This window comes from Euphorbia lathyris, chromosome 1 (genome assembly GCF_963576675.1).
Source record: "Euphorbia lathyris chromosome 1, ddEupLath1.1, whole genome shotgun sequence".
Classification (NCBI taxonomy): Eukaryota; Viridiplantae; Streptophyta; class Magnoliopsida; order Malpighiales; family Euphorbiaceae; genus Euphorbia; species Euphorbia lathyris.
In genome coordinates, this window is record NC_088910.1 from 29,403,463 (window position 1) to 29,428,241 (window position 24,779).

At 35.3% G+C, this 24,779-nt stretch overlaps 1 protein-coding gene across 1 annotated transcript; it reads right to left on the minus strand.

The window, feature by feature from the left end:
- Positions 1–927: 927 nt before the first annotated feature.
- Positions 928–2,029, minus strand: LOC136217510 (uncharacterized). Its single transcript, XM_066004104.1, has 3 exons — positions 1,948–2,029; positions 1,102–1,378; positions 928–1,001 (listed from the first exon to the last, which is right to left on the minus strand). The coding sequence occupies exons 1-3, from the start codon at positions 1,990–1,992 to the stop codon at positions 928–930; spliced, it is 396 nt and encodes a 131-aa protein (XP_065860176.1). The 5' UTR covers positions 1,993–2,029.
- Between the last annotated feature and the right edge of the window lie 22,750 nt (positions 2,030–24,779).

Here is a 24,779-nt window from a genome sequence, read left to right on the forward strand (position 1 = left end):
AAATTTGTTTTAATTGAATAGTATTTATAATTATAAAGCAAGTATACCTCATCTGCTGTCAACACATCAAGCCGGGCACGAAATGCTCTCAACCGCTCATCGCTCTTCTCCATCGATATAGATGGCCACAACGAAGCCCTAGGAAGATCCGGGTCAACTGTAACTGCCTCTCGATGTGGCCTGAAGCAAGGAAAATACTCGTAAATCCAGGACTGGAGCAATGTCATACAACCCGTCATCTGCCCGCAATCTCCTCTGGTAGCAATACCAAGATGACGGTATAGATATGCTAGTGCAGCTGATCCCCAAGAAAGTCCAACGGCTCCAGCCGCCGAGTCCTGCACCTCTAACAGACAAGAAGGTCGGATGCGGTCACCACTCTTGTCTACGAACAAGGTGGAACCGAGCATCAGCCACGTCCAAGCTATAGCCTGGGTCTCAGGAATCCGATCACCTCCACAGTGCTCCATGACGGAAGCGGCTCGTATACCACCAGAAGCATAATGACGGGCATCTAACTCAACCCGAGTCGCCCCAAACAAATCCATCACGCACTCCTTAAGATCATCAACAGTCGCATCAGCAGTCACCATGGCACCATCTACGGGGATGCGCAATATCTCCCACACATCATGCATCAAAATGGTCATCTCGCCAAATGGCATGTGAAATGATGACGTGTCTGGCTGCCACCGCTCAACAAATGCTGTGATCAGTGCAGCATCTATGTGACTGTGCATAATACCAGGTAAATGGAACAAGCCAGATGACTCGATACGCGACTGAATCGTCCGGGAAGAACCACTGTACCATAATCTCAGCTTCGTGCAATACCCTGATCTGGTATGACACCTAAGGACGCCCCTGTCCTGACCGGCCCATATAGCACATGCAATATGTCCCAAAAAGCTCGGGATCACAGCACCATCAAATGGACACCCCGGGGACGGGGTCCTTCACAACCCAGTCATCCTCTACACTCCTCGATCGCTTGCTGCTACCTGAAATTACAGCAAACGGTAGACATTAATTTTTTAGTATATTTTTCAATAATCACGATTAACACAAATACAAATAAACACATTTTTTAATTTCTCTTACCAGAAGAAGATGCTGCGGTAGAAGAAAATCGTCCGTCTCGACCCCTCGTCACAACGCCACGATCTATGGGGATAGTATCAGCACTAGGACGATGCATAGAAGCATCCCCGTCCATGTCTATACCAGCCGCCTCATCCCGTCCCTTAGCACGCTCCGCCTGTGCAGCATGTGCCCTCCGGGCGTCCGCCATAAACCGCTGCTGCTCCTCCCGGTCCCGCCGAGCAGATGCAGTAACAGGACGTGAAGACGTGCGTCTAGGGTCAGCTCCCTCCTTATCCTGTAATATTATTTATTTATAAGGTATATTCAATTTAACATAATTTTTTTTTTCTATACGTTCGGGTTTGCCTACGCCCGGTCCGTGCAATTTTTTTTAAAAAAAATTCAAAATTTGCCCCTTTTTGGCCTGGGCGGGTGGTTTACACCACCTGCCCTAAGGGCCAAACGGGTGCGGCGCACCAGTCGGCCTTAGGGCCGACCAGTGCGCCGCAAATGTTTGGCCCTTAGGCCAAACGGGTGGCGCATGCGCCCCACCATAAGGTGGAGCGCATGCGTTGTACGCGTTCCACCTTAAGTGGAACGCGTACGTCGAGCGATCCACCCTAAGGTGGATCGCATGCGCCGCGCGCTCCGCCTTACGGTGGAGCGCGTGCGCCGTGCGATCGACCCTAAGGTGGATCGCTCGACACTATGCATCTCCACCTACGGTGGAACGCATAGTTCATGCGTTCCACCGTAGGCGGAGATGGATTTCGGCGCCCGCCTAGGCGAAATTCTGGGATTTTAATCCCGAATTTCGGCCCGATTACTCACGATTTTGATAATTTTTTTTATGGAAATACTTACCGTAATACCCATGTATCCTTTGCCGATGCCTCCTCTTCGTGCCATCTCGTTTTTGGTCGGTTTTTTTTAGAATGGAAAAGATATTGAGAGGATTTGGAATTTCAAAACTTATGTTTGAAATAATGAGAAGGGCAAAAAGGTCAATACAGGGCGGTGAACCGGAATTTTAGTGCGGTATATAGTCGCCCACTAATTAAATGGGTAAAGTTAAGGATAAAATGGGTAAGGATAAAGGAGTGACAAGCTTGTAAATAAGGTAGTGACATGAATTGTAATTGTAAACAATGGGCGGTAAAGATATAATTAGGGAAAAGCTTGAGTGATAGTTAAATCTGATATTGAAGGCATTTTAAAGAGCCCACATGGCGTGTGAGATATATTTCGAAAATCCACACGGTGTGTGGGTTTGCTGCCGAGTTTCTAATGCTAAATTTTAACATCCACACAGTGTATGGGATATGTTTTTTACATATTAGCTTTCTTCTTTACTCCGGTGTGTTGTCCCTTTGACCCGACTTTTTCCACCACTTGTCTCCTCTCGTCTAGTTTGCTAGATGCCCGCATCATTCTTCGAAGCATACCGCCTACCTACGGCTGCTACGCAGTAAATTCTTAGAACTCCCCGTAAGCTTCAAATTACCAATCACACTGTTATAAGATTCCAAGCAAGCTCTAAACCCGAAAGCAAACCCCAAATTTCAGCTTCAAATGAGTTACCTCTGCACAAATTAATTATGCATAAATCCAGCACACCGATCAGCATACCAGTTTCGAATAATGCCCTACCCGAGATATTACCAGTCCCATCCCTAGAACCATTTGTTTTCATCTTAAAACAACCCTGCCTCTGGTTAGCCTAACCAACAACACGACTTCATACCTAGAAACGATGTTGAGCAAGCTCTCTTTCTCCACCAATCCATTCAAAATCGTAGAGACAACAATATGAATGCTCCCAATAGGATCCTTTAGAATCTTGTCCTTTACGTCAAACACCCATAAGTTCTTCCACTTCCACAACAACCAACATGTCACAATAAAGATAATTTGCTAGTCTAAGCTATGAAAGTCACTTGCGAACAAACTTCATTCAAACCACTGATCACTAGGTTATGAGAAGTAACTAACTTCCAATTTCTTGGGAGGATGATTTTCCACACATTATAACTTTAGGCTTGTTATTATTATCAATCGTTTTTGGAATTCGCCTCCCTCCATTATATTTAGGCTTGCACACCTCTTCCCAAGGAATCAAGTGCAATTTCTTTTCACCATCCTTTCGCTCCCCAAAGAAAATGCATATTTAATTTATCGAAGTAATTAAGCACAACCTTTGGGAGAAGATTCGACTGCATAACATGATTAGGGCCAGTGTTAATGATTGAATGGATGAGTCATTCGACCCGCCAGAGAGAGAGAACTGTACTTCTAAGAGGTAAAATGAGATAGAACATAGTGAAACGGTTTTATTAAAATCCACCTTCGTGACCTGACCACTAAATAAAAGCACTCCCAAGTAAGCACCAAGTGAATTAGAGAGGCAGATATCATAACCCGCAATATGATTAGGGCCAGTGTTAATGACTGAATGGATGAGTCATTCGACCCGCCAGAGAGAGAGAACTGTACTTCTAAGAGGTAAAATGAGATAGAACATAGTGCAACGGTTTTATTAAAATCCACCTTCGTGACCTGACCACTAAATAAAAGCACTCCCAAGTAAGTACCAAGTGAATTAGAGAGGCAGATACCATAACCCGCACTAATTTAGGAGCATACCTGCTTATTCTTGTTTTTAGAACAGTACATTCTGGACTTGTTGAGATTCAGATTTTTCCTAGAGGCCACACAAAATTGATGAAGGATACTCATCACCCCACGAAGCTGCTCAACATCCTCTTCAAGGAAAACCAACACATTGTTAGCATAAAATAGGTGAGAGATGGCAAGGCAGAATTTTCTAATTTTAATCGGCCTACAACTTCCTTCAGTGACGACATCATGGAAGAGACGAGCCGAATTCTCCATAGTTAGGAAAAACATATATAGAGATATAGGATCCCCTTGGCGAATACCACGAGATGACTAGAACATGGCACATATATTTCCATTCACCAACACCCTCATAGAGGCAGTAATAATACAAGAACAATAATATAGCATAACACAATGAGTTTGAGAGTATTTGACATAAAGTCCCACTCACTTCGATCGTATGCCTTTTCTAGGGCAATGTTGTTAACCATTTTATCCTTTTCAGAAAAAAAACTACCTTAGTTGGGGCCAATAAGCTGAGGCAGGAGACCTTGAATCTTGTTGGTAATAATCTTAGTAACCATCTTATAAATAACATTGTAAAGACTAGTAACCCATATTTGAGCGAATTATGTAGGGATATGGACTTTAGGGATAAGCACGATAAGAGTCTCATTAGCTTTAGAAATATCTTCCACACCATTAAACACCCCTAATTACAAACTTACAACCCCCCCCAGTTTAATAGCCTCCAATGCTTCTGATAAAATAAAGCAGGAAGGCCATCAATGCCTGGTGCTTTCGAAGCCCATATGCTGAAGATTTATTTTTTGACATCCACCTCCGTGACTGGAGGAAAGGCTTCATAGAAACCAGCTAGGTGAATAGCCCCAAAGGTGGCATTTGAACTAAGCCTCCCTTGCCCCTATACTCCTGGCCTTAAACAACTATTTATAAAATTGGACAACACACTTCTGAATCTCTTCTTCCTAAAAATTTCATCTCCCCATGTCATCCTTAATCGCCTCAATTTTATTACGGCAACGATAAATAATGGTGGAAAGATGAAAAAATCGAGAATTCATAATCCCTTAATTAAGTCATTGCTTCCTCGACTTATGAAACCTCTTCCCGAGTTAGCACAATAAGCATATCTTGTTGGAGATTGTTTAATAGCCCCACCAAAAGTTTATCAAACTGGTTTTCCAGTAACTTTTGGGTCCTTCCAATATGATCTAAAAGCTGCTTTCTTTTTACCGAGAATGTGACCACATACATTCTTATTCCACACACGAGCAACATCACTAAAAGCACGAGCAACAGATATAGGATCATGGTTCAGCTTCCACGAATCGACAACTAGGTCTTTAAAATTTGGATGGGTTTCTCATGCAATTAATTACCAAAAGGCAGTGGAAATAAAATCAGGCAAGGATCAGACTAGTGAAAAGGCAAATTGGTCGCTAAACCTTTCGAAGATGAAATTCTCATGACATTGTTTGATAAAATTTATCCAATTACCTTCTAAAGAGATTACCCCTATGCTAAGTAAAATGATAACTCGAGCAATCCATGTAAAAAAACCCACACCCAACCATAGATCGTCGGCGATTCAAGCACATACTAATATACTGCTGGTTGCCCGCCCCCCCACTGGTTAAACGAGGAAGAAATATTGTTAAAATAACTATAAGGAGGCAAGGGCCATTAATACTCTTGCTCAACTTGATGAGCTCCTCCTAAAAATGGATTATACTAGAAGACACATGAGGAAGTGTACACAAAAGTAACCTTACAAACCTCCTTCCCATTTGAAAGGATAGAACAATGGATAAATTGAGTGTTCACAATTAGAGAAATCACACAAATAATGCTCGACTTCCACAGTACCCAAATAACTCTAGAGTGACCTTGAGCTTCCGGACAAAAAAAAATTCCAGGCACGAAACTTAGCCAAAATCATGTCTACTTTATCACCACTAACTTGGGGCTCAAGAATAGCGACACAAGAAGGCCTAAACTGTTTAATAATATCATTCAAGTGGACATGAATCGCCTTACTCATTATTCCATGAACATTCCAACAAATCAAATCCGTAAAGAAACAATAAGAAAAGGAAAGGAAATGAATAGAAGGCAATTAAGCCAAATACTTTTGAGAAGTGCCCCCCAAAACTAGGAGGACAGCCACTCTGAATTTTAATCCTAGACCCATACAGGGTGTTCTTGCTTCCATTGGCTGTTTACCAATATGAGTATATTATTTTATGCTTCGATAAATTTTAGCATCGAGGCTCCTACATCAACCCTCCAATACTAATGGATTTGGATACATCTTGATTTTCGGTCAGAATAGGTTTGGTGTTACTACGTAGGGGCTCAAATAAAGGATTAGGGACCCCCACTTCCAAGGATTCACCAAACATATCCTTACTAGCAAAATATGTCTCCTTCGAACCTAACTCCCCTGGTCTAGAACCCTCATTCACACTGTTAAGTATTCCAAAACAAGAACCCACAACCATATTTGCTTCTTTAATTTTGTTAATTTTATCCATCTAGTTCATTGAACTGCCAACCAATTAGATGTACTTTTAGACACTTTTGAACCTAAGGGCCATAGGCCTGCAAATCTTCATCCTGAATGTCTGTCGTGCCACCTAAGTCATTTGAATTTGACTGGATATCTTCTGTTGGTTTAATTTTCGATGGGCAGTTGTCACTGCCATAGGCAAACAAACCACAATCAAAGAAAATATTATGAAGGCCCTCGTAGACAATCCGATATGTTCTCCTTCTAAGCCAAAATTTGGAAACCAAAGGCTTATCCTGGTCTATCTCCACATATGCACGGGAAAAATTTCCCCTTTCTGTTGTCATATTTTTTTTAAGGTTAATACACATATTTTCCCCTGTATTATTACGGAAAACAGATATGTCTTATATCAAATAAACCCACAAAACTATCCCTGAACTTTCTACAAACCTGCAATTATACCTTAATCTAATAGACCTGTGATGTGGCATAAACGACATGCCATGTCAAGCCCTCCAACATCTTCCATCTCACACAAAAGTACTCCCATTCATCATCTCATGACACCTGTACCATTTTTAAATTAAAAAAATCAAATTATTTCTACAACACGTTCAAAAAAGAGAGGGGAATATAGAATCACCATGTCCACCATCTATGTCGATATCCACTGGGAGGCAGTAGAGATTTTTCGGCCGGAAAAATTTGGCGGCTGTCATCGGAATGGATTCAAGCAAAGATAGAATGAAGAAAAATTTCAGAAATTTTGAAGTGTTTTGTTCACTAATGATGAAGGAGAAATATTTGCTTGGAAAAATAGTAGAAGGTCTTCTGCTCTCTTTTATTTTAATTTCTTGAAACATGGCCAAACTTCAAATTAGCAGTAGTTATAGCAGGATCTAAAAAAAGATGATCTTCACAAACAACATCAGATCAAATTTTTCAATAACGGAGCGAGATTGTTTTTATCTTGTGGTTGTTTCAAATTTTTTTTTTTTATCTCTTGTGAGTTGAATCAACCACAAGATAATAATGATCTGTATTCTGAAACCATCTTTAAGCCACGTAAGCTGAATCACAACAAGAGTTTCCTCATTGTGTGTGATAGATTTCAGAGCTTTATCGAACTTGTTAATGGCGATATTAGAATCAGAAGCTTGAATGAATACGACTCTTTGGCCTCGGCAGACGACTTCTAAGGAGGATCTGTCCGGCTTAGCCCTAACTCGGTCGGCTAAGGGGTAGTAAGGGACTAAGATATCTCAGTTCAACTCTTTCTCTCTCTATATATTCATCGCTTTCTCTCTAAAATATGTGAGGAGATATTCAATGGTAAAACAAACGTCTAGAGCTGGACGAGCATGTAAAAGAGGAGATATTCAATGGTGAAACGGAGGAAAAGATGAGAGTCGAGAGGTGATAGAGGAAAAATGGAGGTGTAGTGTTCCCATGCTTCTAGTGCTTCCATTTTTATTTGTTTATCAATTAGTTTTTAATTTAATTTATTATATGGTTTTTATTAGTTTATCAATTAGGGGCATGCCCTTATATCAAATTAAATGGGCATGTCGTTTATGCTACATCACAGGTCTGTTAGATTAGGGTATAATTGCAGGTTTGTGGGAAGTTTACGGATAGTTTTGTGGGTTTATTTGATATAAGGGCATATCTGTTTTTCTATGATAATACAAAGGCAAATATGTGTATTAACCCATTTTTTATAGACATGATTAGGGATGTAAATGAGGTAGGGATTTCCCGTCCCGATGGGGATGGAGAATCCTCGATAAGAATCTCTATGGGACGAAGATGGGGATAGTTTTATCCCCAGTGGTTGGGATGAGGCCAGGATGGAGAAAGGAATTTTCGTATCCGCCCCATTAATCCTCGATGGGGGGATCCCCGACTATTTCCCGTAATAATTGATTTTTGGATGATTTAAGTATATTTTAATTAGGCGATTGATTATTTTCGATTTTTAGTTTTTTATGGTTTGGAAAATTTGAGAATGATTGTTGATGTTTGATATTATTAGCTACTGATTCTTAATGTTGTAGGTATTACTATTTTGTTTAAATATAAACGGTGATTCCCCACAGGGAACGAGGAAAAAGGTTTAGAACATCTATAAATGGGGAATGAGGATCCCCGTGGGGACGGGGATGAGAACAAATTTGTCCCTGCTTAACTCGCGGGGACGGGGATGGAAAATGCATTCCTCACCCCACCCCGTTTACATCCCTAAGCATGATGCATTTTCCGCATAAGGTTTCCCAATCTAGATATAAATTTCTCATTATAATACTAAATCGGAAGATCAGGAAATCTAACCCATGCGATTACTCTTTTAATTTGATCCTCTAAGGATTAAAATTCAGGTTCCATTAATAGATAGCTAGGCAATGGTTAGCCACTATATGCGGTCCTCCCTCGGTATCAGCTTGATAGTCAGATTAGTTCATAAACTTAATAATGTAATACTCATTAGCGTCCTCGATTATGTCAATTTTTCCACTTTGTTAGCAAAGAATTGCTTGAATTGATGGTATAAATAATGGAACCCCATATTTCTACCCATAATATATATTCACTATAAAAGACCACCTCCATCGGTCCCAAAGCATCCATTTATCATTTGTCGACAAACGCATAACAGGCATTTAGGGTCATTTTCTTTGTCTTCCTTGCCCATCCGAATTCGGGTCAAACTCTTCAATCTAATCACCTTCCGAAATTGAACCACTTTCCATGGGATTATGGTTCATGGGATTATTATGGTTCATGGGATTATCATCTGGTCGACCATCAATACCCTTCAATTTATTATTGCGTCGGCTTACTGGAGATGCAACTTCCATTCCTCCACCATCTATTAGGGTTTTTACACCACCACTCTCGTCTTACATCTTTATAAAATTTGACTACTAGTTGTGTTAGGATCTTCTTATACTCTATTATCAAATAATTCGACTCTTTTAAGAGAAAATGTCACAATGAGTCAACATAATAAGTTTTATGTTTATATCGTTTTTACAAAATACATTTTAATTTAAATTAATATGGAAAAATATAAACAATATAATAATAAATTTATATATTTACAAAATAGTAGTGATCCAAAATTTTAAGATAAAATTTATTTGAAACAATTATAACCTATTAATTATCATATTCACAAATCATAAATAATTATTTAATATACTATCCTATTAAATGTGAGATGTAACAATATAAAAAGGCTATAAATATAATAGGATCCACTAATACAAAGAAAAATGTTGCTTAAATATAAGAAATTGAAATGTTTTTTTTATATACAAATGAAAAAAAGAAGAAGAGTAAAAGTGGATGCCGACATGTTTTGTGGTGATTGTAAATTTCAAATGACATATCCAAAGAGTTTATTGCTCATTCACATTCAAATCACCTTCATTAAGATTCCTTTAGCTTACTAATGTTGGGCTTGCCCTTTACTCCCAATTAAAATTTATAAAAAAAAAAAAAAAAAAAAGTCTCAAATGTTTTAAAAGAGTCCACCGCATTTCACACTATTTAAATCACTTTGTAATGATATTTATAAAGAGAGTACTTATATATTTTGAGTGTGTCTCAAAAAGTACCCCATTTTTATAAGAGAGTGAGAATCTAATTGATGTTTGACCACCACACGTGCGTCATCACCGTCCGAGCCGAACCGGTGTGGTGTAAACTCTATACTTTTTATTGAAAAATAATAATAATATTTTTGTATTTTATTATTATTTTATTTTCAGAATTAATTTTTTAATTAATTAAAAATCCTTAACGTCTCTTATGATTTGGTCATTCTGAACCAATCACACAATTCCTCACTTCCCTGCTTTCTCTCATTTTTTCTTCTCCATTAAATCAGACATACCGATTCGATCCGAGATCTCTTATTGAACTGTTTTTTCTGTATAAATACATGTTGTGTTTTTCTTTTCAAACACACCAAAACATATACTTTCTGTAAATTTCGAACTGAGCAATTAAGAGTGTAGACAGAACCGAGTTCGTACTGTGCAATACGAACTCGTATTACATGATGGGTATTTTATCCCGAGGGCGATAAGAATCTTATATGCTTGCACTTTTTGACAGTTCCGTGAACGTCTTAAAGAAAACGACTTACTCCGCGGTTCTATCCATTTCTTTATTAGGTGATTCTTGTATTTTTCTGGTTCATCTTCTAACAACCTAATTTAAAAAATTAAGGGAAAAGTTGTAAAAACTTACCTGGTTTCACACTTTGAAAATCAAAAGAAAAGTTATAAAAGTTTAGCTGGTTTCACGCTTCGATAACTGTAAGCTTTTCATGGTACTTATATTTTGTTTTTTTATAGAAGCTCAATACATTAACTATTTTACCTATATTTTGTATGTTAATAATAATAATTAAAAAAAATTAGTAACATTGTTAAATGTTAAAGTTGAATCGGTATTTTGCTTCGATCACTTCTTTTCTAGTATTTTCACTTTGCTATTTTTTAAAGAGTATCCAACCACTTCAAATCATCAATTTTATTAAAAAAAAAAATTATTGATCGAGAACAGTTAACAAGCTTTATCTTGACTATAATTTTAAAATTTCTTCTATTTATAAATAAATTATAGGATAGGATATTAATTGAAAAAACAATATCTCCCATGGCATCATTAACCTAATAGTAATATTAAAAATTCTTTCTGACTTTAATAATATCATTAAAAAAATTCTTTTTTCTTTTGTTAACATAAAAAACTTCAAGTATCTTTTTGTCACAAAAAAAAAAAAATTCACAGGATCTCAAATTGTCAAAGTACAACATCACATTTTTTAAAAAAAATTCCTATAAATCAATTTGTATCACAAAATGAAAATTTTGAATTTGATTGTATTTAGAATTTTTCCGACCGGATTAAGTTTATTTCTTATCCTAAGATTTCATTACTTTTGTTTTAATCCCAGTAAAATAATATATATTGGAATTAAAAAAAAAAAAAAAAAAAAATATATATATATATATATATATATATATATATATATATAGTAAAATAAGTTAAACCAAAGTTGTATGATAATTTTAGAAGAAGAAAAAAATCGCCTAATAAAACGAATCTGCCTAAAACTAAAAAATTAGTAATGTTTGTGGCCCCAAAAACAGCACCACCTTTCTTGTTCATCCGTTTTATTAATTTGATCTTTATTGAGATTGAGACATAAGTTTGATTGATGAGAATGCAAGTTTTGAATGATACCTTCTTGCCTTTGTCATAGGATCTTCGATTCCTTTACAACAATTATCCAATTTCAGTTATATGAACCAAACCGGATCGGACTGAAATAATTCAGTTCGATCCAAATTATAATTTGGTTTGTTTTGGTCTAAAAAATACAGGTAATTTAGTTCGGTCCAATTCGGTTTGATTCAATTTTTAGACCAAACTAGACCATGTTCACTCCTAGTTGAGGAGTTCTTCTATGGGCATTATAGGCCATCAGGGCTTATAATTATGGCTCCTATAAAGGTGGATGATGTATCCATAGGGGATCTTGCAGACGGTATTTCGAAGTGGCTTATATTATTGGTTTAGATTTAGCCTTACTCTTAGAAATAAGAATTGACGACATGCTTATCTATAGAAAGTAAACTAAAGGTTTATACGGGAACGACACGTGAATGTTTGTAGAATTGTCTGAAGGAAAAAAAAAGCAATTGACTCAAAATGGGTTTTCAAATATCAAGTAAAAGCTAAATAGGAAAGTAGACAAATTGGAAAAAAAAATAGTTGTCAAAAGGTATACTCAAACTAATGGCATTGAGTCAGGGACGAATCTACAGTGGGGGCAATGGGGGCACTTGCCCCCACTGAGATCTGAACATCTATAAATCCCCAAGTGTGAATTTCAAATTTTTTGACCTTGCCCCCATAGATCGCAGCCAACGCCATTGTTGAAGTTCAAGCAAGCAGGGGAAGAAGATGATTTAGTCTAGGTTTTAATTTTAATTTGTAAAACTTGCTCCACAAAGCGACATTGTTCCACTTAAGTGGAACGATGTCGTGTTTCACAAATCAAAACTAAAATCATAAACTAATTCCTACGCATCAGACCACTCAACCCACTTCTGTCCTTTTTTTTCTTTTCTTTTTATGGGTAAATTATATCCATGGCCATTGAACTTTGTCTATTTTAACATTATAGCAACTAAACTTTAATTCTTAACAGTATGACCATAAACTTTACACTTTTGAATATCGATGACAACTCAATTTTAACTAACTTCTCTAAATGACCATCAATGACTTCAAAATAAAAATATTCAAGAATTAAAGTTTTTTAGAACGACATTTATCATGAAACCACCTTTTTTATTTTGCAAAATCACATTTTTTGGAGCTTTTTCTCTTTAAAAATTCATCTTCGCTTTTCTAACCAAACACCTAAATGACCTCAAAACAAAAAAATTCAAGAATTAAAGTTCCTTAGAATATCATTAATGGTTCGGATTTTTTTATTTTTAGACCGTCAACAGTCGTTTTAAGGCGTTGAGTGACCACAAATGTTAAAAAGTGTAAACTTTAGTAACAATACTGTTAAGAATTAAAGTTCAATGGTCATAATGTTAAAAGGATAAAGCTCAGTGGCCATGTGTGTAATTTACCCATTGCTAAATGTTTTCAATCAGATCAATTTTAGCTTTACGTTAATGAAAATTTAGTTTTGCTGTTATTTAATTGTCACCTGATAATTTCTAAATAAATTTATCGATAAACTTTTTTTTTTTTTTTTGGTAGAAAAGGAAAAGAAAAACGAATAACAACAAACTACCCAGGAATTAGCCTAGGGAAGCTAACCCCAATCCTATCTTCTAAGAGAAGATGAGAGATGAAACTAGGGGAAACAGGAAGGGTAGTAACGCCTAACGTCCCTTCATGGCCCGCCGCCGCCAAGCGATCAGCAACACGATTCTGCTCTCTAAAAATGTGTCTGAACTCTACGAACTCAAAGGAGGAGCAAAGCCTTATAATAGCTTTGATGAGGTTGCGACTGTTAAGACCCATAGAATGATTCTCAGAAATCATTTTGATTGCTTCCAAATTATCAGACTCCACAGAGAGCCTCTTAACACCCAGCCTTTTAGCAAGATTGATTCCAGTAAGAATAGCCCAGAGCTCCGCAGAAAAGGAAGAACCCAACCCTAAATTCTGGGAGAACCCAGAAAGCCAGACGCCCCCTACATCTCTAAGCACACCTCCAGCCGCAATCTTACCGTTACTGAGGCAGGAACCATCAGTATTCAGCTTCACAACCCCCTCTCTTGGCCTACTCCATCCCACGAGATAATTTATCGATAAACTGAATGTTAGTGATACTTAATATTTTAAACTCAATTGATGTTTGGAATATCAATTATAACCATTAAATCAATTTTTTCAAAGTTTTGACAAATTGATTTTTTTTAAAAACGTTAATGTTAAATTTAAACCAATTCATATATTATGGTAAAACCTTATTCCCTTAATTTATGCTATAATTGATTTTTTTGGCGCAACGGTAAACGTTGTTGTCGTCTGACCGAGAAGTCATCGTTCGAGTCTTAGGAGCGGCCTCTTGCCAAAAAAAATACAGGGAAAGGCTTGCCCCAGTACACCCTTATGGTGGGACCCCTCTCCGAACCCTCGCTTAGCGGGGACGCGTAGTGCACCGGGCCGCCTTTTAATGTATATATAGTTTGCCCCCACTACCTATAAATCCTGGATTCGTCCCTGCATTGAGTATTAGTCTAGTTGCAAAGAGTGTCACTATTAGGATTTTTTTTAGCCATTGTTTAAGCTAATAATGGTTTATTAGCTATATAGATATTAACAATGTCTACTTATACAGTTACCTTGATGAGGATAGGTTTCTCTAATACCACCAAGATGTAACCAATGCCCACAATGGAGATTGTTTCAACTTGTAAAGTCCTTATATATACTAAAACAAGTTGATATGCATTGACAATACGGAAATATCAATGAAGTTACTAGAAAGTGACTTAAGAAGGCTAAGTCATGCACTACTTATTCATTAAGAAAATTGTAAATGATGTTTCTCTGTTTATGATCATACGTGTTGATGATATTCTAATTACATATCATGATGAAGCATAAATTTTCAAAATCAAAGAGCATCTTCATCATCTTTAGCCATAAAGGACTTAGGTCCTCTGAAGTATTTTTTTTAGGCATTGAAATTGTCCGATCAAGTACATGAATGGTGTTATCTCAGAATAAATACATTTATGATATATCGAAGGATGTAAGAATAGAGGGGGAAAAAATTCTATAACTAGTCTAATGTCTCGTGGTTTGAAACTTTCTACTTTAGGGAAAGTTTTAGATGATACAAAATTATATAGAAGGATAGTTTGGAGGGCTTATCTATATTAGTTATACTGACCTAAATTAGCTATGCTACTCAACAACTAAGTTAATACATGCACAATCCATCTAGGTATCATCTTCAGGTTGTAATTTATGTGTTGAAATATTTACAAGCAACAAAGGGATATGGATTGATCTACCCAGCACAAGAAGAAATTGAGTTAAATGTTATTGCTTTCTATTCTATGATACAAACTGGGGCGTGTAAAATTACTAGAATCTTTGACATGATATTATGTGATGCCACATGTAAATTGGCCGGGGATGTTATAGATTGTTTATCAATGGAATTCAAAATGCAAAATCTCAATCCAAAACTGTAGCAATTCAATGGAGAAGAGGAGTTTGATTGATAACCCAAATAATACTCGGTTTGCAACTACATATTTTGGCTGCAAGTAACCTAAAGTTGTAATACAAGTTTAATAGAATGAATGAACTTGTTTACCATGAGATAAGTTTACTCTATGTATACTGATGTCGAACTATGGAAGACGGTTTATAGATTACGGAGCAGGGTGGGTTACGTAGCTTCTATTGATAGGAGTAAGCGTGTCCATATATTGAGTCTGATATCCCTCAAAGCCGATTGGCTCGTGATTCTCAGGATCAGACGTGATTATAGCAACGACTAGATCCTTGACTGGATTTAGTGAGATTTTTCGAATCACACTTTGTAACACCCGTATCAAATTACCTTTTATTTAATTAATATTGGACCATTATAGATAATTAAAATGTCACTAAAATGAACAACGATTATAAACGTACTGATTTATTAATTGGCCAAACTTTACATCTCGAAACTTAACAATAAGTTTAACTATAGACTGCAACATAGTTTAACATACTGACCATCTTGGCAGTTGGACCGCTAGTCAATTAGTATCTTTAACCTGAAAAGAAAACTGGTGGAAAGTGGGGTGAGCTTTGAGGCTCAGCAAGATAGCTAATTATGCACTAGCACAACCACATCCGCATACAGTTCATCTTTCAAACATTTAATAATGATTAGCTGACCAAGCATCAGAACACGACTTTTACTATTTATTTATTAACATCTGTTTAAGGGCCCCGCTTGTCAAGAAGAGATATACCCAATGGTTCACTGGTCAATTCAAAATATCACAATCTCATCATAATCAACAGCACAGGATACCGCTCTCCACCAAGTATCCCCGCACCACCCCGGTGCGTAGCAAAAACAACACAAAGTATCTCCTTCATCACGAGATACTCCGACACTAGCCTCAAGGACAAGTGCCTAGCAAATCATATCTCAACTCAATCATATATACCATCAACACATACACGAATGAACCATTGAATATATTTCGTCAAGACAAGCTTTTAATTATTCTCAATTCCTTTCTTTACCAAAGACATCCAACATTCATTTTCCTCAATAATAATTATTTCATAATATTTAATATCACATTAATATGTACGTCACTAGCCGCACTCATTAGGCAAGTCACAACAGTCCCATAATTTCAGACATCATCAATATTATCATCGAAAATAAAAAAGGACAGACATCATTAATTGTTTCATACTCACAAACTTAACACATCAATCAACAAACAACATCAACTACCAATTTAACAATAAAAAACAAAAAATATACAACCAAATATAATTAGACATATAATTAACCACTTACTTCTCGTATGAATAAGAAATTAATTAACAACCGGTCTTGATCAATCTATTTTTGTTTTGCTTGCTTTCATATCCTTGTAGAATATTTTTTGTTTTTAGAATATGAATATTTGGAAGATGGTTTGCGGCTCCTCCCAGAAATAAATTTTCCATCTTCATATATACAGGAGAAAAGAGTTTTACCTTAATTAAAATTGATTTAAAAGAGATAACTATTTATTATATATATATATATATATATATATATATATATATATATATATATACTTTTATTTTATTTTTTTAGCATATTAAGTGAAAGAGATGAGATCAGGTGTGACACATTTTTTTATGGTGTGACAAGCCTTATTGTGTGACAATGACCAATTTTGTAATTAACCAAAAGGAGGAGGCAAATTTGTAAATAAAAGGAAAGAAAAAATTGTTTTAATTTTTTTCTTTAAAATGCATTTTCCCAATTTTCCAACCTTGTTTTTCAAAAAAATTTATATCGTTAGACTCGTCTTAATTAGACGGTCATTTTAAGATCCCAGAAGCTCGGGTAAAAAAATTTCCGGTGAATGGAATCCAGCGATCTGTTTTTCTGTGAGAAACAAATGTCCAAAAATTCTCAAAAAATTCCAGAAAATGTAAAACAGTATTCTGAGAAACTTTAATTCTTGACTCAAAATGAGATTCCTTACGGTTTAGTCCCAAATCAACGGAATCCGACGGTTAGATGGACGTTTTCCGATAAAAAAATCCGAAAGTGCCCAGAAAATTTTCAAACAATTCCAGAAAATGTAAAACATTATTTGGAGAAACTTTAATTCTTGATTCGAAGTAGAATTTCTTACGGTTTAGTCCCAATAAAACGTTTTCCTTAATTTTATCCATTTTACATCATTCAACAATTTATTGGGTCAAAACCCTTCGTCCCAAGAATTAAAGTTTCTTAGAATAATATTTTATATTTTTTGGAATGTTTTAAGAATTTTTTGGGTACTTTTTGTTCTCACCAGAAAACGTCCACCCGGATTCCGTTCACCGGAATTTTTTTTACTTGAGCTTCGGGGATCTTAAAATGACCGTCTAATTTAGACGAGTCTAATAACATAAAATTTTTTGAAAAATGAGGTTAGAAATGTTGGGAAAATATATTTTAAAAAAAAGAAATAAAACATTTTTCTGTTGGAACAATATAAGTATTATGTTGGAACAAATGATACACTGATTTGGAACAATGTAAGTAGGACAAAAAACGTGTCCAGAAAATTATCAAAAAATTCCAAAACATTTAAAACATCATTTTAATAAACTTTAATTCTTGGCTCAAAGCGAGATTCCTTACAGTTTTGACCCAACAAATTGTTGAAGCATGTAAAATAGATAAAATTAAGGAAAAAGTTTTATTGGGACTAAACCGTAAGAAATCCCGCTTCGACTCAAGAATTAAAGTTTCTTAGAATAATGTTTTACATTTTCTGGATTTTTTTGAGAATTTTCTGGGTACTTTTGTTATCGCCGGAAAACGTCCACCCGGATTCCGTTCACCGGAATTTTTTTTACTTGAGCTTCAGGGATCTTAAAATGACCGTCTAATTTAGACGAGTCTAATAGTATAAAAAATTTTAAAAAACGATGTTAGAGATATCGGAAAAATGTATTTTAAAGAAAAGAAATAAAACAATTTTCTATATCCTCTCTTTCCTTTTATTTACAAATTTTTCACCTTACCCTTTTCAATTATCATCAAAACTACGTAGTTTTGTTATGTCACACAATAAACTCATTGTCACACCCTAACCCATTGCCACACTGGATCTCACCCCTTAAGTGCAATATTAAATATATACTTACATTCCCGTACCAGTAAGTAAGCTCTCATTAATAATTAGTTGCAACTATTTAATATAATAAAATATTATTTTCAAATATAAATATATAAATATAAATATTTTTCTTTAATTAAAATTAATAAACTCTAATTAATGAATTTAGGATCCCAAATTCAAAGATTTAAATGCATGATTATAATACTGATTTTTTTTACGAGCGTTACACACTTCCTAATACGTAATTGTATTACTGTATTTCGCTGAAGAGATGTTGCATACTCTATGTACCATTTCTAATAATTTTAAATACTTGATTGATTATAGTTTTTTAAATCTTAGCTAGGATTTTTTTATAGTTATTGCTTTTTGAATTTATACAACATGTTCATTGTTTGCTTCTAAATAATTAAATAAATGAGAAATTGATTTCAGATTTAGTTTATTTTATTTTTTTTTAACAATGAAGAGGTTTTTTCATTTCAGATTTAGTTTATAGTTTGTGAGAGATAGTAATTTATAGTTTTTTTTAAATAATAATTATAGTTTATTTACATTGTTATTTTGATTTTTTTTTTCTAAATTTTAAGTTAAAGATGATCCAAAAGATTATGGTACTATATCATTTCACCATACCAACATTATTTCTTCAAATAAAATTTTAAATGAAAGTTTGCATAATGTTTTGAAAAAGAGTAAATAGATCCTGCATACAGCTGGTTTTAATTTAATTCGGAAACTTAAATCAAACACTTCATAAATGGACAGCGAGGTTTAATGTATCAGGCTCTCTTGTAGCCCATCTCTGAAAGTTGGGCTATGAGTTTCTCTGTTTTTCAAGCTTAGGCTTGCGTCCAGTATCTTGATTTTAAGCTAAAGTTTCTGTTGTAGAAAATCAGTATTTTTAGTATTAGGTTAAATAATTTATTAGGATTTAATTTTTTTCAGAAACCAAGTTTTATTACTATGCCTCAACTAGATAAGAATTTAATATTATATTAGTAACGAAGCATTACATAAAACATAGGACGAGGATATAAACGAGTCAATTCATTAACTTATCTCCGAACGAACTTAACTGAGTAAGAGTCATTTAGAAGAAACAAGGACCAACACGGACTAACCAAGTCACCAAACTCCCACTGATCTTTATTGCTAGAATAAATAGCATCAACAACAATCTTGACATCAGTCTCAAAAATGACTTGTCGGCACCTTTGCTCCGCTACCCACTTCATTGCTTGAATCAATACCAATACCCGACAGAAGGAATTGTTTTCTTTATAAACTTAGAAACTTCACCTTCAATAGCAAACTTAGAAGGAATATCGACCGAGCGACGATGAAACCTCATTGGGCATCACGAAGAATAGCCCCAAGACCCACTTCAGCAGACATTCCAAAAATGCAGCATCAGTATTGCAGTTGTAAAAGAGTGAATGAGGAGGATTCCAAGCTTGGCAGTCAGTAATCTCTTGGGCAGTGAAGTGCAACTCCCGAATTTGTTTCACCCATAACCAAGAACAGAGTGTATACATGGCCACAAATTTGATCTGTTACGTGTAGCTTGATAAAGGGCGGATGGAAGGGTAGCTAGGAATCCCATTTTTAATAAAAAGTATTTCTCGGTATCTAATGAAACGAACACTTCAGCCGTGGAGATATGATGTCAGAATTTGTCATGAGGAAATCTCCAATGGTACCACAACAACATCGAGAATATGCCAGAATTTACTTTGGTCAGATTGGAGAGTAAAGAGAAGAATAATTGTGAAGCTGTCAGCTTTCCGAGCTACACCCGCCACCAAATCTGCAAGACTAGCCAAACACCAAATCTCTCAAGCGATAGGGCATTTAATAAATAAGTGCCAAAAGTCTTCAATATCCCCATTACAATGCATACAAAGACCATCGACGATAACTCCTTTTCTAAGAAGGTGAACTCCTGTAGGAAGACAATTTTAGGCAAGTTTCCATTGGTAGATACGAATTTATAAAGGACTTCAGCTCTCTAAATAGATTCTCACTCTCTTTGAATGTGATTTTCTCCATAGCAAACAAAGAATTGGTAAGTTTATAAGAACTTTTGATTATATAGATACCAGATGGGTTAACATGCCAAAAAACTATATTGATTATATTTCCCAACGTAGCGGAAATTTCAACATCCCTTATATATTCCTAAACGAAAATAGTTCTCTATAAGCTCAACATCCAATCAAAAGAATCAGGAATAAAAACTCTTCTTTTGTGTTGTGTTTTGTTAAAAAAACTCTATGTTAAAATATTGGATTAGTTACATGAATATTATAATTAACTACAAAATTACAACTAAATCAGATTATCAAACTTAATTTTAAAAATGTCATTATTTTTCATATATATGAAATAAAGTATACTTTTACATCCTAATCTAAAAATTCTAAAATCCAATTCATAAATTCTAAACTTTATGTAAACTCCAAATTTTAAAATAGATTAAAAGTAATGATTTTAATAATTTAACCTAATTCAAAATTAGGACTTAACAAACAGATAGTTTTTCAAATCAGAATTTATACTATAAATTTCTCTAAAAGGGAAGCCTGCCTTAGCCCACATAGCGTGATTTGGACAAATTCATTTACATGTTGGTCCGATTAGGCCTAACCCAGCCGCCTAATAACAGGTCTAGAATTAACCAAGCCCAATAAATTAATTTATTAGTATCATTCTATAATATAAATTTAAGAAATCTATATATAATATAAAACATTAACGATTGAGCTGATGTGTCGCTTCCTTAATTTTTTAGTGATAAAAAATATAATATAATATATAATATATTAATTTTAATTATATTATTATATTTATCTATAAAAAGATTATTTTATCCGTACTATATCTAAGAGTTTTACAGAATTTAAATTAATCCTTAAAATATCTTTAATTCTCTGTATATCTATATATAATATAAAACAATAACGATGGAGCTGAGGTGTCATTTCCTCCTTTTTTACTGATAAAAAATATAATATAATATATAATATATTAATTTTAATTATATTATTATATTTATCTATAAAAAGATTATTTAAAGTAAATGTGAAAATAAAATAATAATATTTAATTTATAGAGCATCTTTATATCATTAATTGTAATTATTAGATTATATTTTTATTAATATTTATATGTTAAGATAAATTTGTGCATCGCACATGTCAAAAACTAGTTAAAAGCATAGTCTGAATAAACAAATATATTAAAAGGATAATGTAAAAAACAATACTGAAGAGTCCATCTAATGTGATAAATGATGCAATTTTACTTTTAAAGTGATAATTTTTTTTTTTAGTGAAACTGAGTTTCAAGGAGGGAAGGAAGAAGGTCAACTAGGTTGACACCAACCAAGCAACCAAACCCCGACCAAGAAACCAAAAAACTTTATTAAAAAGAAAAAAGAAAAGTTCAATACAATGAAAGCAAAGGCCTACTTAACAAAGCGAAAGTACTCTGTCCTATTTGCATCTCTAAACACAGTATTAGAGCAAAAATAAGGAAAAGAGTTCCACCAACAGTCAGAGGTAGTGGTGACAGCAAACTTGGAAAGACAATCTGCAACTGCATTTCCCTCCCTAAACAGATGAGAAATTCGAACTGCATGAGTACGAATAATGTCAAGACAAATGAACCAATCCGAAAGAAGGCTCCAATGAACATTTCTCGATCTCGATTTCAGTAACTTAATCGCATAGATTGAGTCACTCTCAACGCACAAAGGAAACCAATTCCGCTCAGCTGCTTTGAGGATAGCAATGATCATCGCTTTGAACTCAGCCATGAAAGCTTGTTGTTGCCCCAAAGGATGCGCAAAACAAGCTAAAGGAAACCACGGCAAGTCCGAAAAATTCCGCCGACGCCCGCTCCCGTCAAGCCTACAGCCCCATCAGTGTTAACTTTAATCCACCGATGAGGAGGGGGCTGCCATTTCAGAGAGAAAACAGTAAGAATCGGCCGAGCAATGCCCTTGACTCCGAAATTGTCCAGGATTTTCTTATCAAGAACGGTATTGTGCATATATCCCTTCATCCCAATGCTAGCCTCCTTCACACACTTCCAAATAGTCTTCAATGTGAGAATAATAGAAGGTTTAACATCATTAAAGATGCTATCATTTCTAACCTTCCAAAGAGTCCTAAAACCGCTAACAATGGCCGAATTCCATAATTGAAAATTTTGACTGCTGAAATTTGCTAGGTCTGCCGAAATAATTAAAGTTTTAATAGTTGAGGTGCAATTAACAAAGGTCCCAAAAGCATCTCCGATACTCCACCAAACCTGTGAAGAAAACGGGCAATGAAGAAAAATATGAGCGATAGATTCCTCACTCCTTTCTTTTAAAGTGATAAATTGACTAATTTCATATACTATTAAAAAATACAAGTGTTTTATTTTTTTATTATGCACCAGTTATATATCAGTTAGTTCCATTTTATTTTATTTTGTTTTGTTAATTTCAAAATATATTTAAAGACGAAATGCCTTCTAACTCAACAAATTAATTTTTTTTGTCAAACACGTACAAAAGGTACAACTTTATTATTTACTTTTTTTACATGTATGCATATATCTTTCATCAGTTAGTGATGAATGATAATAAGACATACCTAAGCTAACATGAGTAATGACTAATTTTGTTATTAAACCGCAAACATTTGTAAATTTGTTATAATCATATGCATTTTTTTTATATACTTTTCTCTAATAAGAATAAGTATTGGATTTAGAATGTTTGTTGATTATGTTTACTTTAAAATTTTAATTTAAATATTTTAAATTAGTATAATAAATAATTTTTTTATTTAATTAAAATTTTAAGTGGTATTGTTAAATAAATTTAAAATAAAAAACACACATGTATTAATTTGAAGTGGTAAAGCTTGTTTAACAAGGTTAAGTCTGGATAGCAAAAACGAAATTATACCATCCACTCTATACACTTGAAATGGGGAAAAGAAAAAACTCTACGCTTGAAATTAAAGAGCCAATTCAAGATTGATTTCATGCCAAACTAATTAATCTACCTTACTGCTAATTAATAGTCTGCTCAAATATTGGCTCCTTTTTCTTTGTTATATTGGATTCTTACGGTCATGGGGTGGGCTGAGGAAGAGCCGGTTTTAGAGGAAGTTTTAATGGTGGGAGATTCTGATGATATGTTCTCGGATTCTGATGAGGAAGATAATAGCCAGGAGGATCCTCTCTGTCCGGTCATTAGACTTTCCGCTGCAGAGAAGCGTGAGCTTAGAGAGAAGTGGAAGGTGTCTTTGATTGTTACTGTCCTGGGTAAGCGAATTAGTTTTAACTATTTTGCCCAAAGAATACAAGCGCAGTGGGCAAGGAAAGGTAAAGTCAGTATTACTGACCTGGAAAATGACTACTATGTCATTAAATTTACTAGGGTTGAGGATTATAATTCGGTTATCAAGGGAGGCCCATATATCATTTCCAATCATGTTTTGGCCTTAAGGCCTTGGGTTCCTAATTTTAATCCTCACGACTGTTCGGTTAACAGGATCTTGACTTGGGTAAGATTTCCGGGCCTTCCCATTGAGTACTACAGTGAAAACTTTCTGAGTAAAATAGGAGGTTTGGTTGGTAAGGTCCACCATGTGGACAAGACTACAATTGGGGCCATTAGGGGTAAGTTTGCTAGGGTATGTATAGATGTTGATCTGGCTAAACCTTTACTTTCTAAGTTCTGTGTTCAGGATAAAGTGTTCTTTATTGAGTATGAAGGTTTACATAACATCTGTTATGATTGTGGCATGTATGGTCATTCTCAGGAGGGTTGCCCTAAAAGGGAGAGGGTTGTTATAGAGAGGGTTGAGAGTAGTGTGCGGATTACTGGAGGAAACCAGGGGTATGAAGGGAACTTTGGTCCCTGGATGGTGGCAAAGAGGCCCGCTAGACGTAGGAATCAACCTGCAGTGGTTCACAATCGTCCTCCTGATATCAACACAAATTCTAAGTCCCTTTCTCCTAAAGCTACTGTTATTCCAAATGTCAAGGAGAAGCCTATCCTCAAAGCTAGAAAGGAGGCTGGGGTTTCTTCAGTAGCCTTGCCTGGGTCCAGATTTGGGGCCCTGATGATTGAGGAAGTTCAAGAGTCAGACCAAGATGAGAATCATATGGATGAGAGTATTCCAGGATTGGAGTCTGTAGATCCAGTCGAGAAGGTGGTTGAATCTGTGAACCCGCTTTTTGTCTCTAAGGATGAAGCCCAGGGGGGGACCCTGACCCTTGCAGCTAGAAGGATGAAGAAATCAAATGAGGTTAGTATTCCTGTTCCTGGTATTGATCCTGGGATTGGGAAATCTATGGGAGTTAACAAAACTAATATGAAAAAGCTTAAAGGAAAACAAAAAAGTGGCCTTAACACTTTGGCGTTTCCAGATAAGAGGGGGCCCGGGGGTACCTCGGTAAGGCTCTCAGGAGCCCCTAGTAAATACCTAGCTTAGGGTAGGGGTGTGGTCAGTTGTCCTCCTTTCTATGGATTTGTTATTTTGGAATGTTAGGGGTGCGGCTAGCAAGGCTACCCGTATCCATATTAATGATCTTATTAAGCAGTTTAATCCATCTTGTTTTGCTCTTT

Coding starts and splice junctions, on each gene's coding strand:
- LOC136217510 (XM_066004104.1), bottom strand. CDS start 1,992: ATGGCACGAAGAGGAGGCATCGGCAAAGGATACATGGGTATTACG. Junction 1,379..1,947: donor AAGGATACATGGGTATTACG/GTAAGTATTTCC, acceptor ATAATATTACAG/GATAAGGAGGGAGCTGACCC. Junction 1,002..1,101: donor TACCGCAGCATCTTCTTCTG/GTAAGAGAAATT, acceptor CTGTAATTTCAG/GTAGCAGCAAGCGATCGAGG.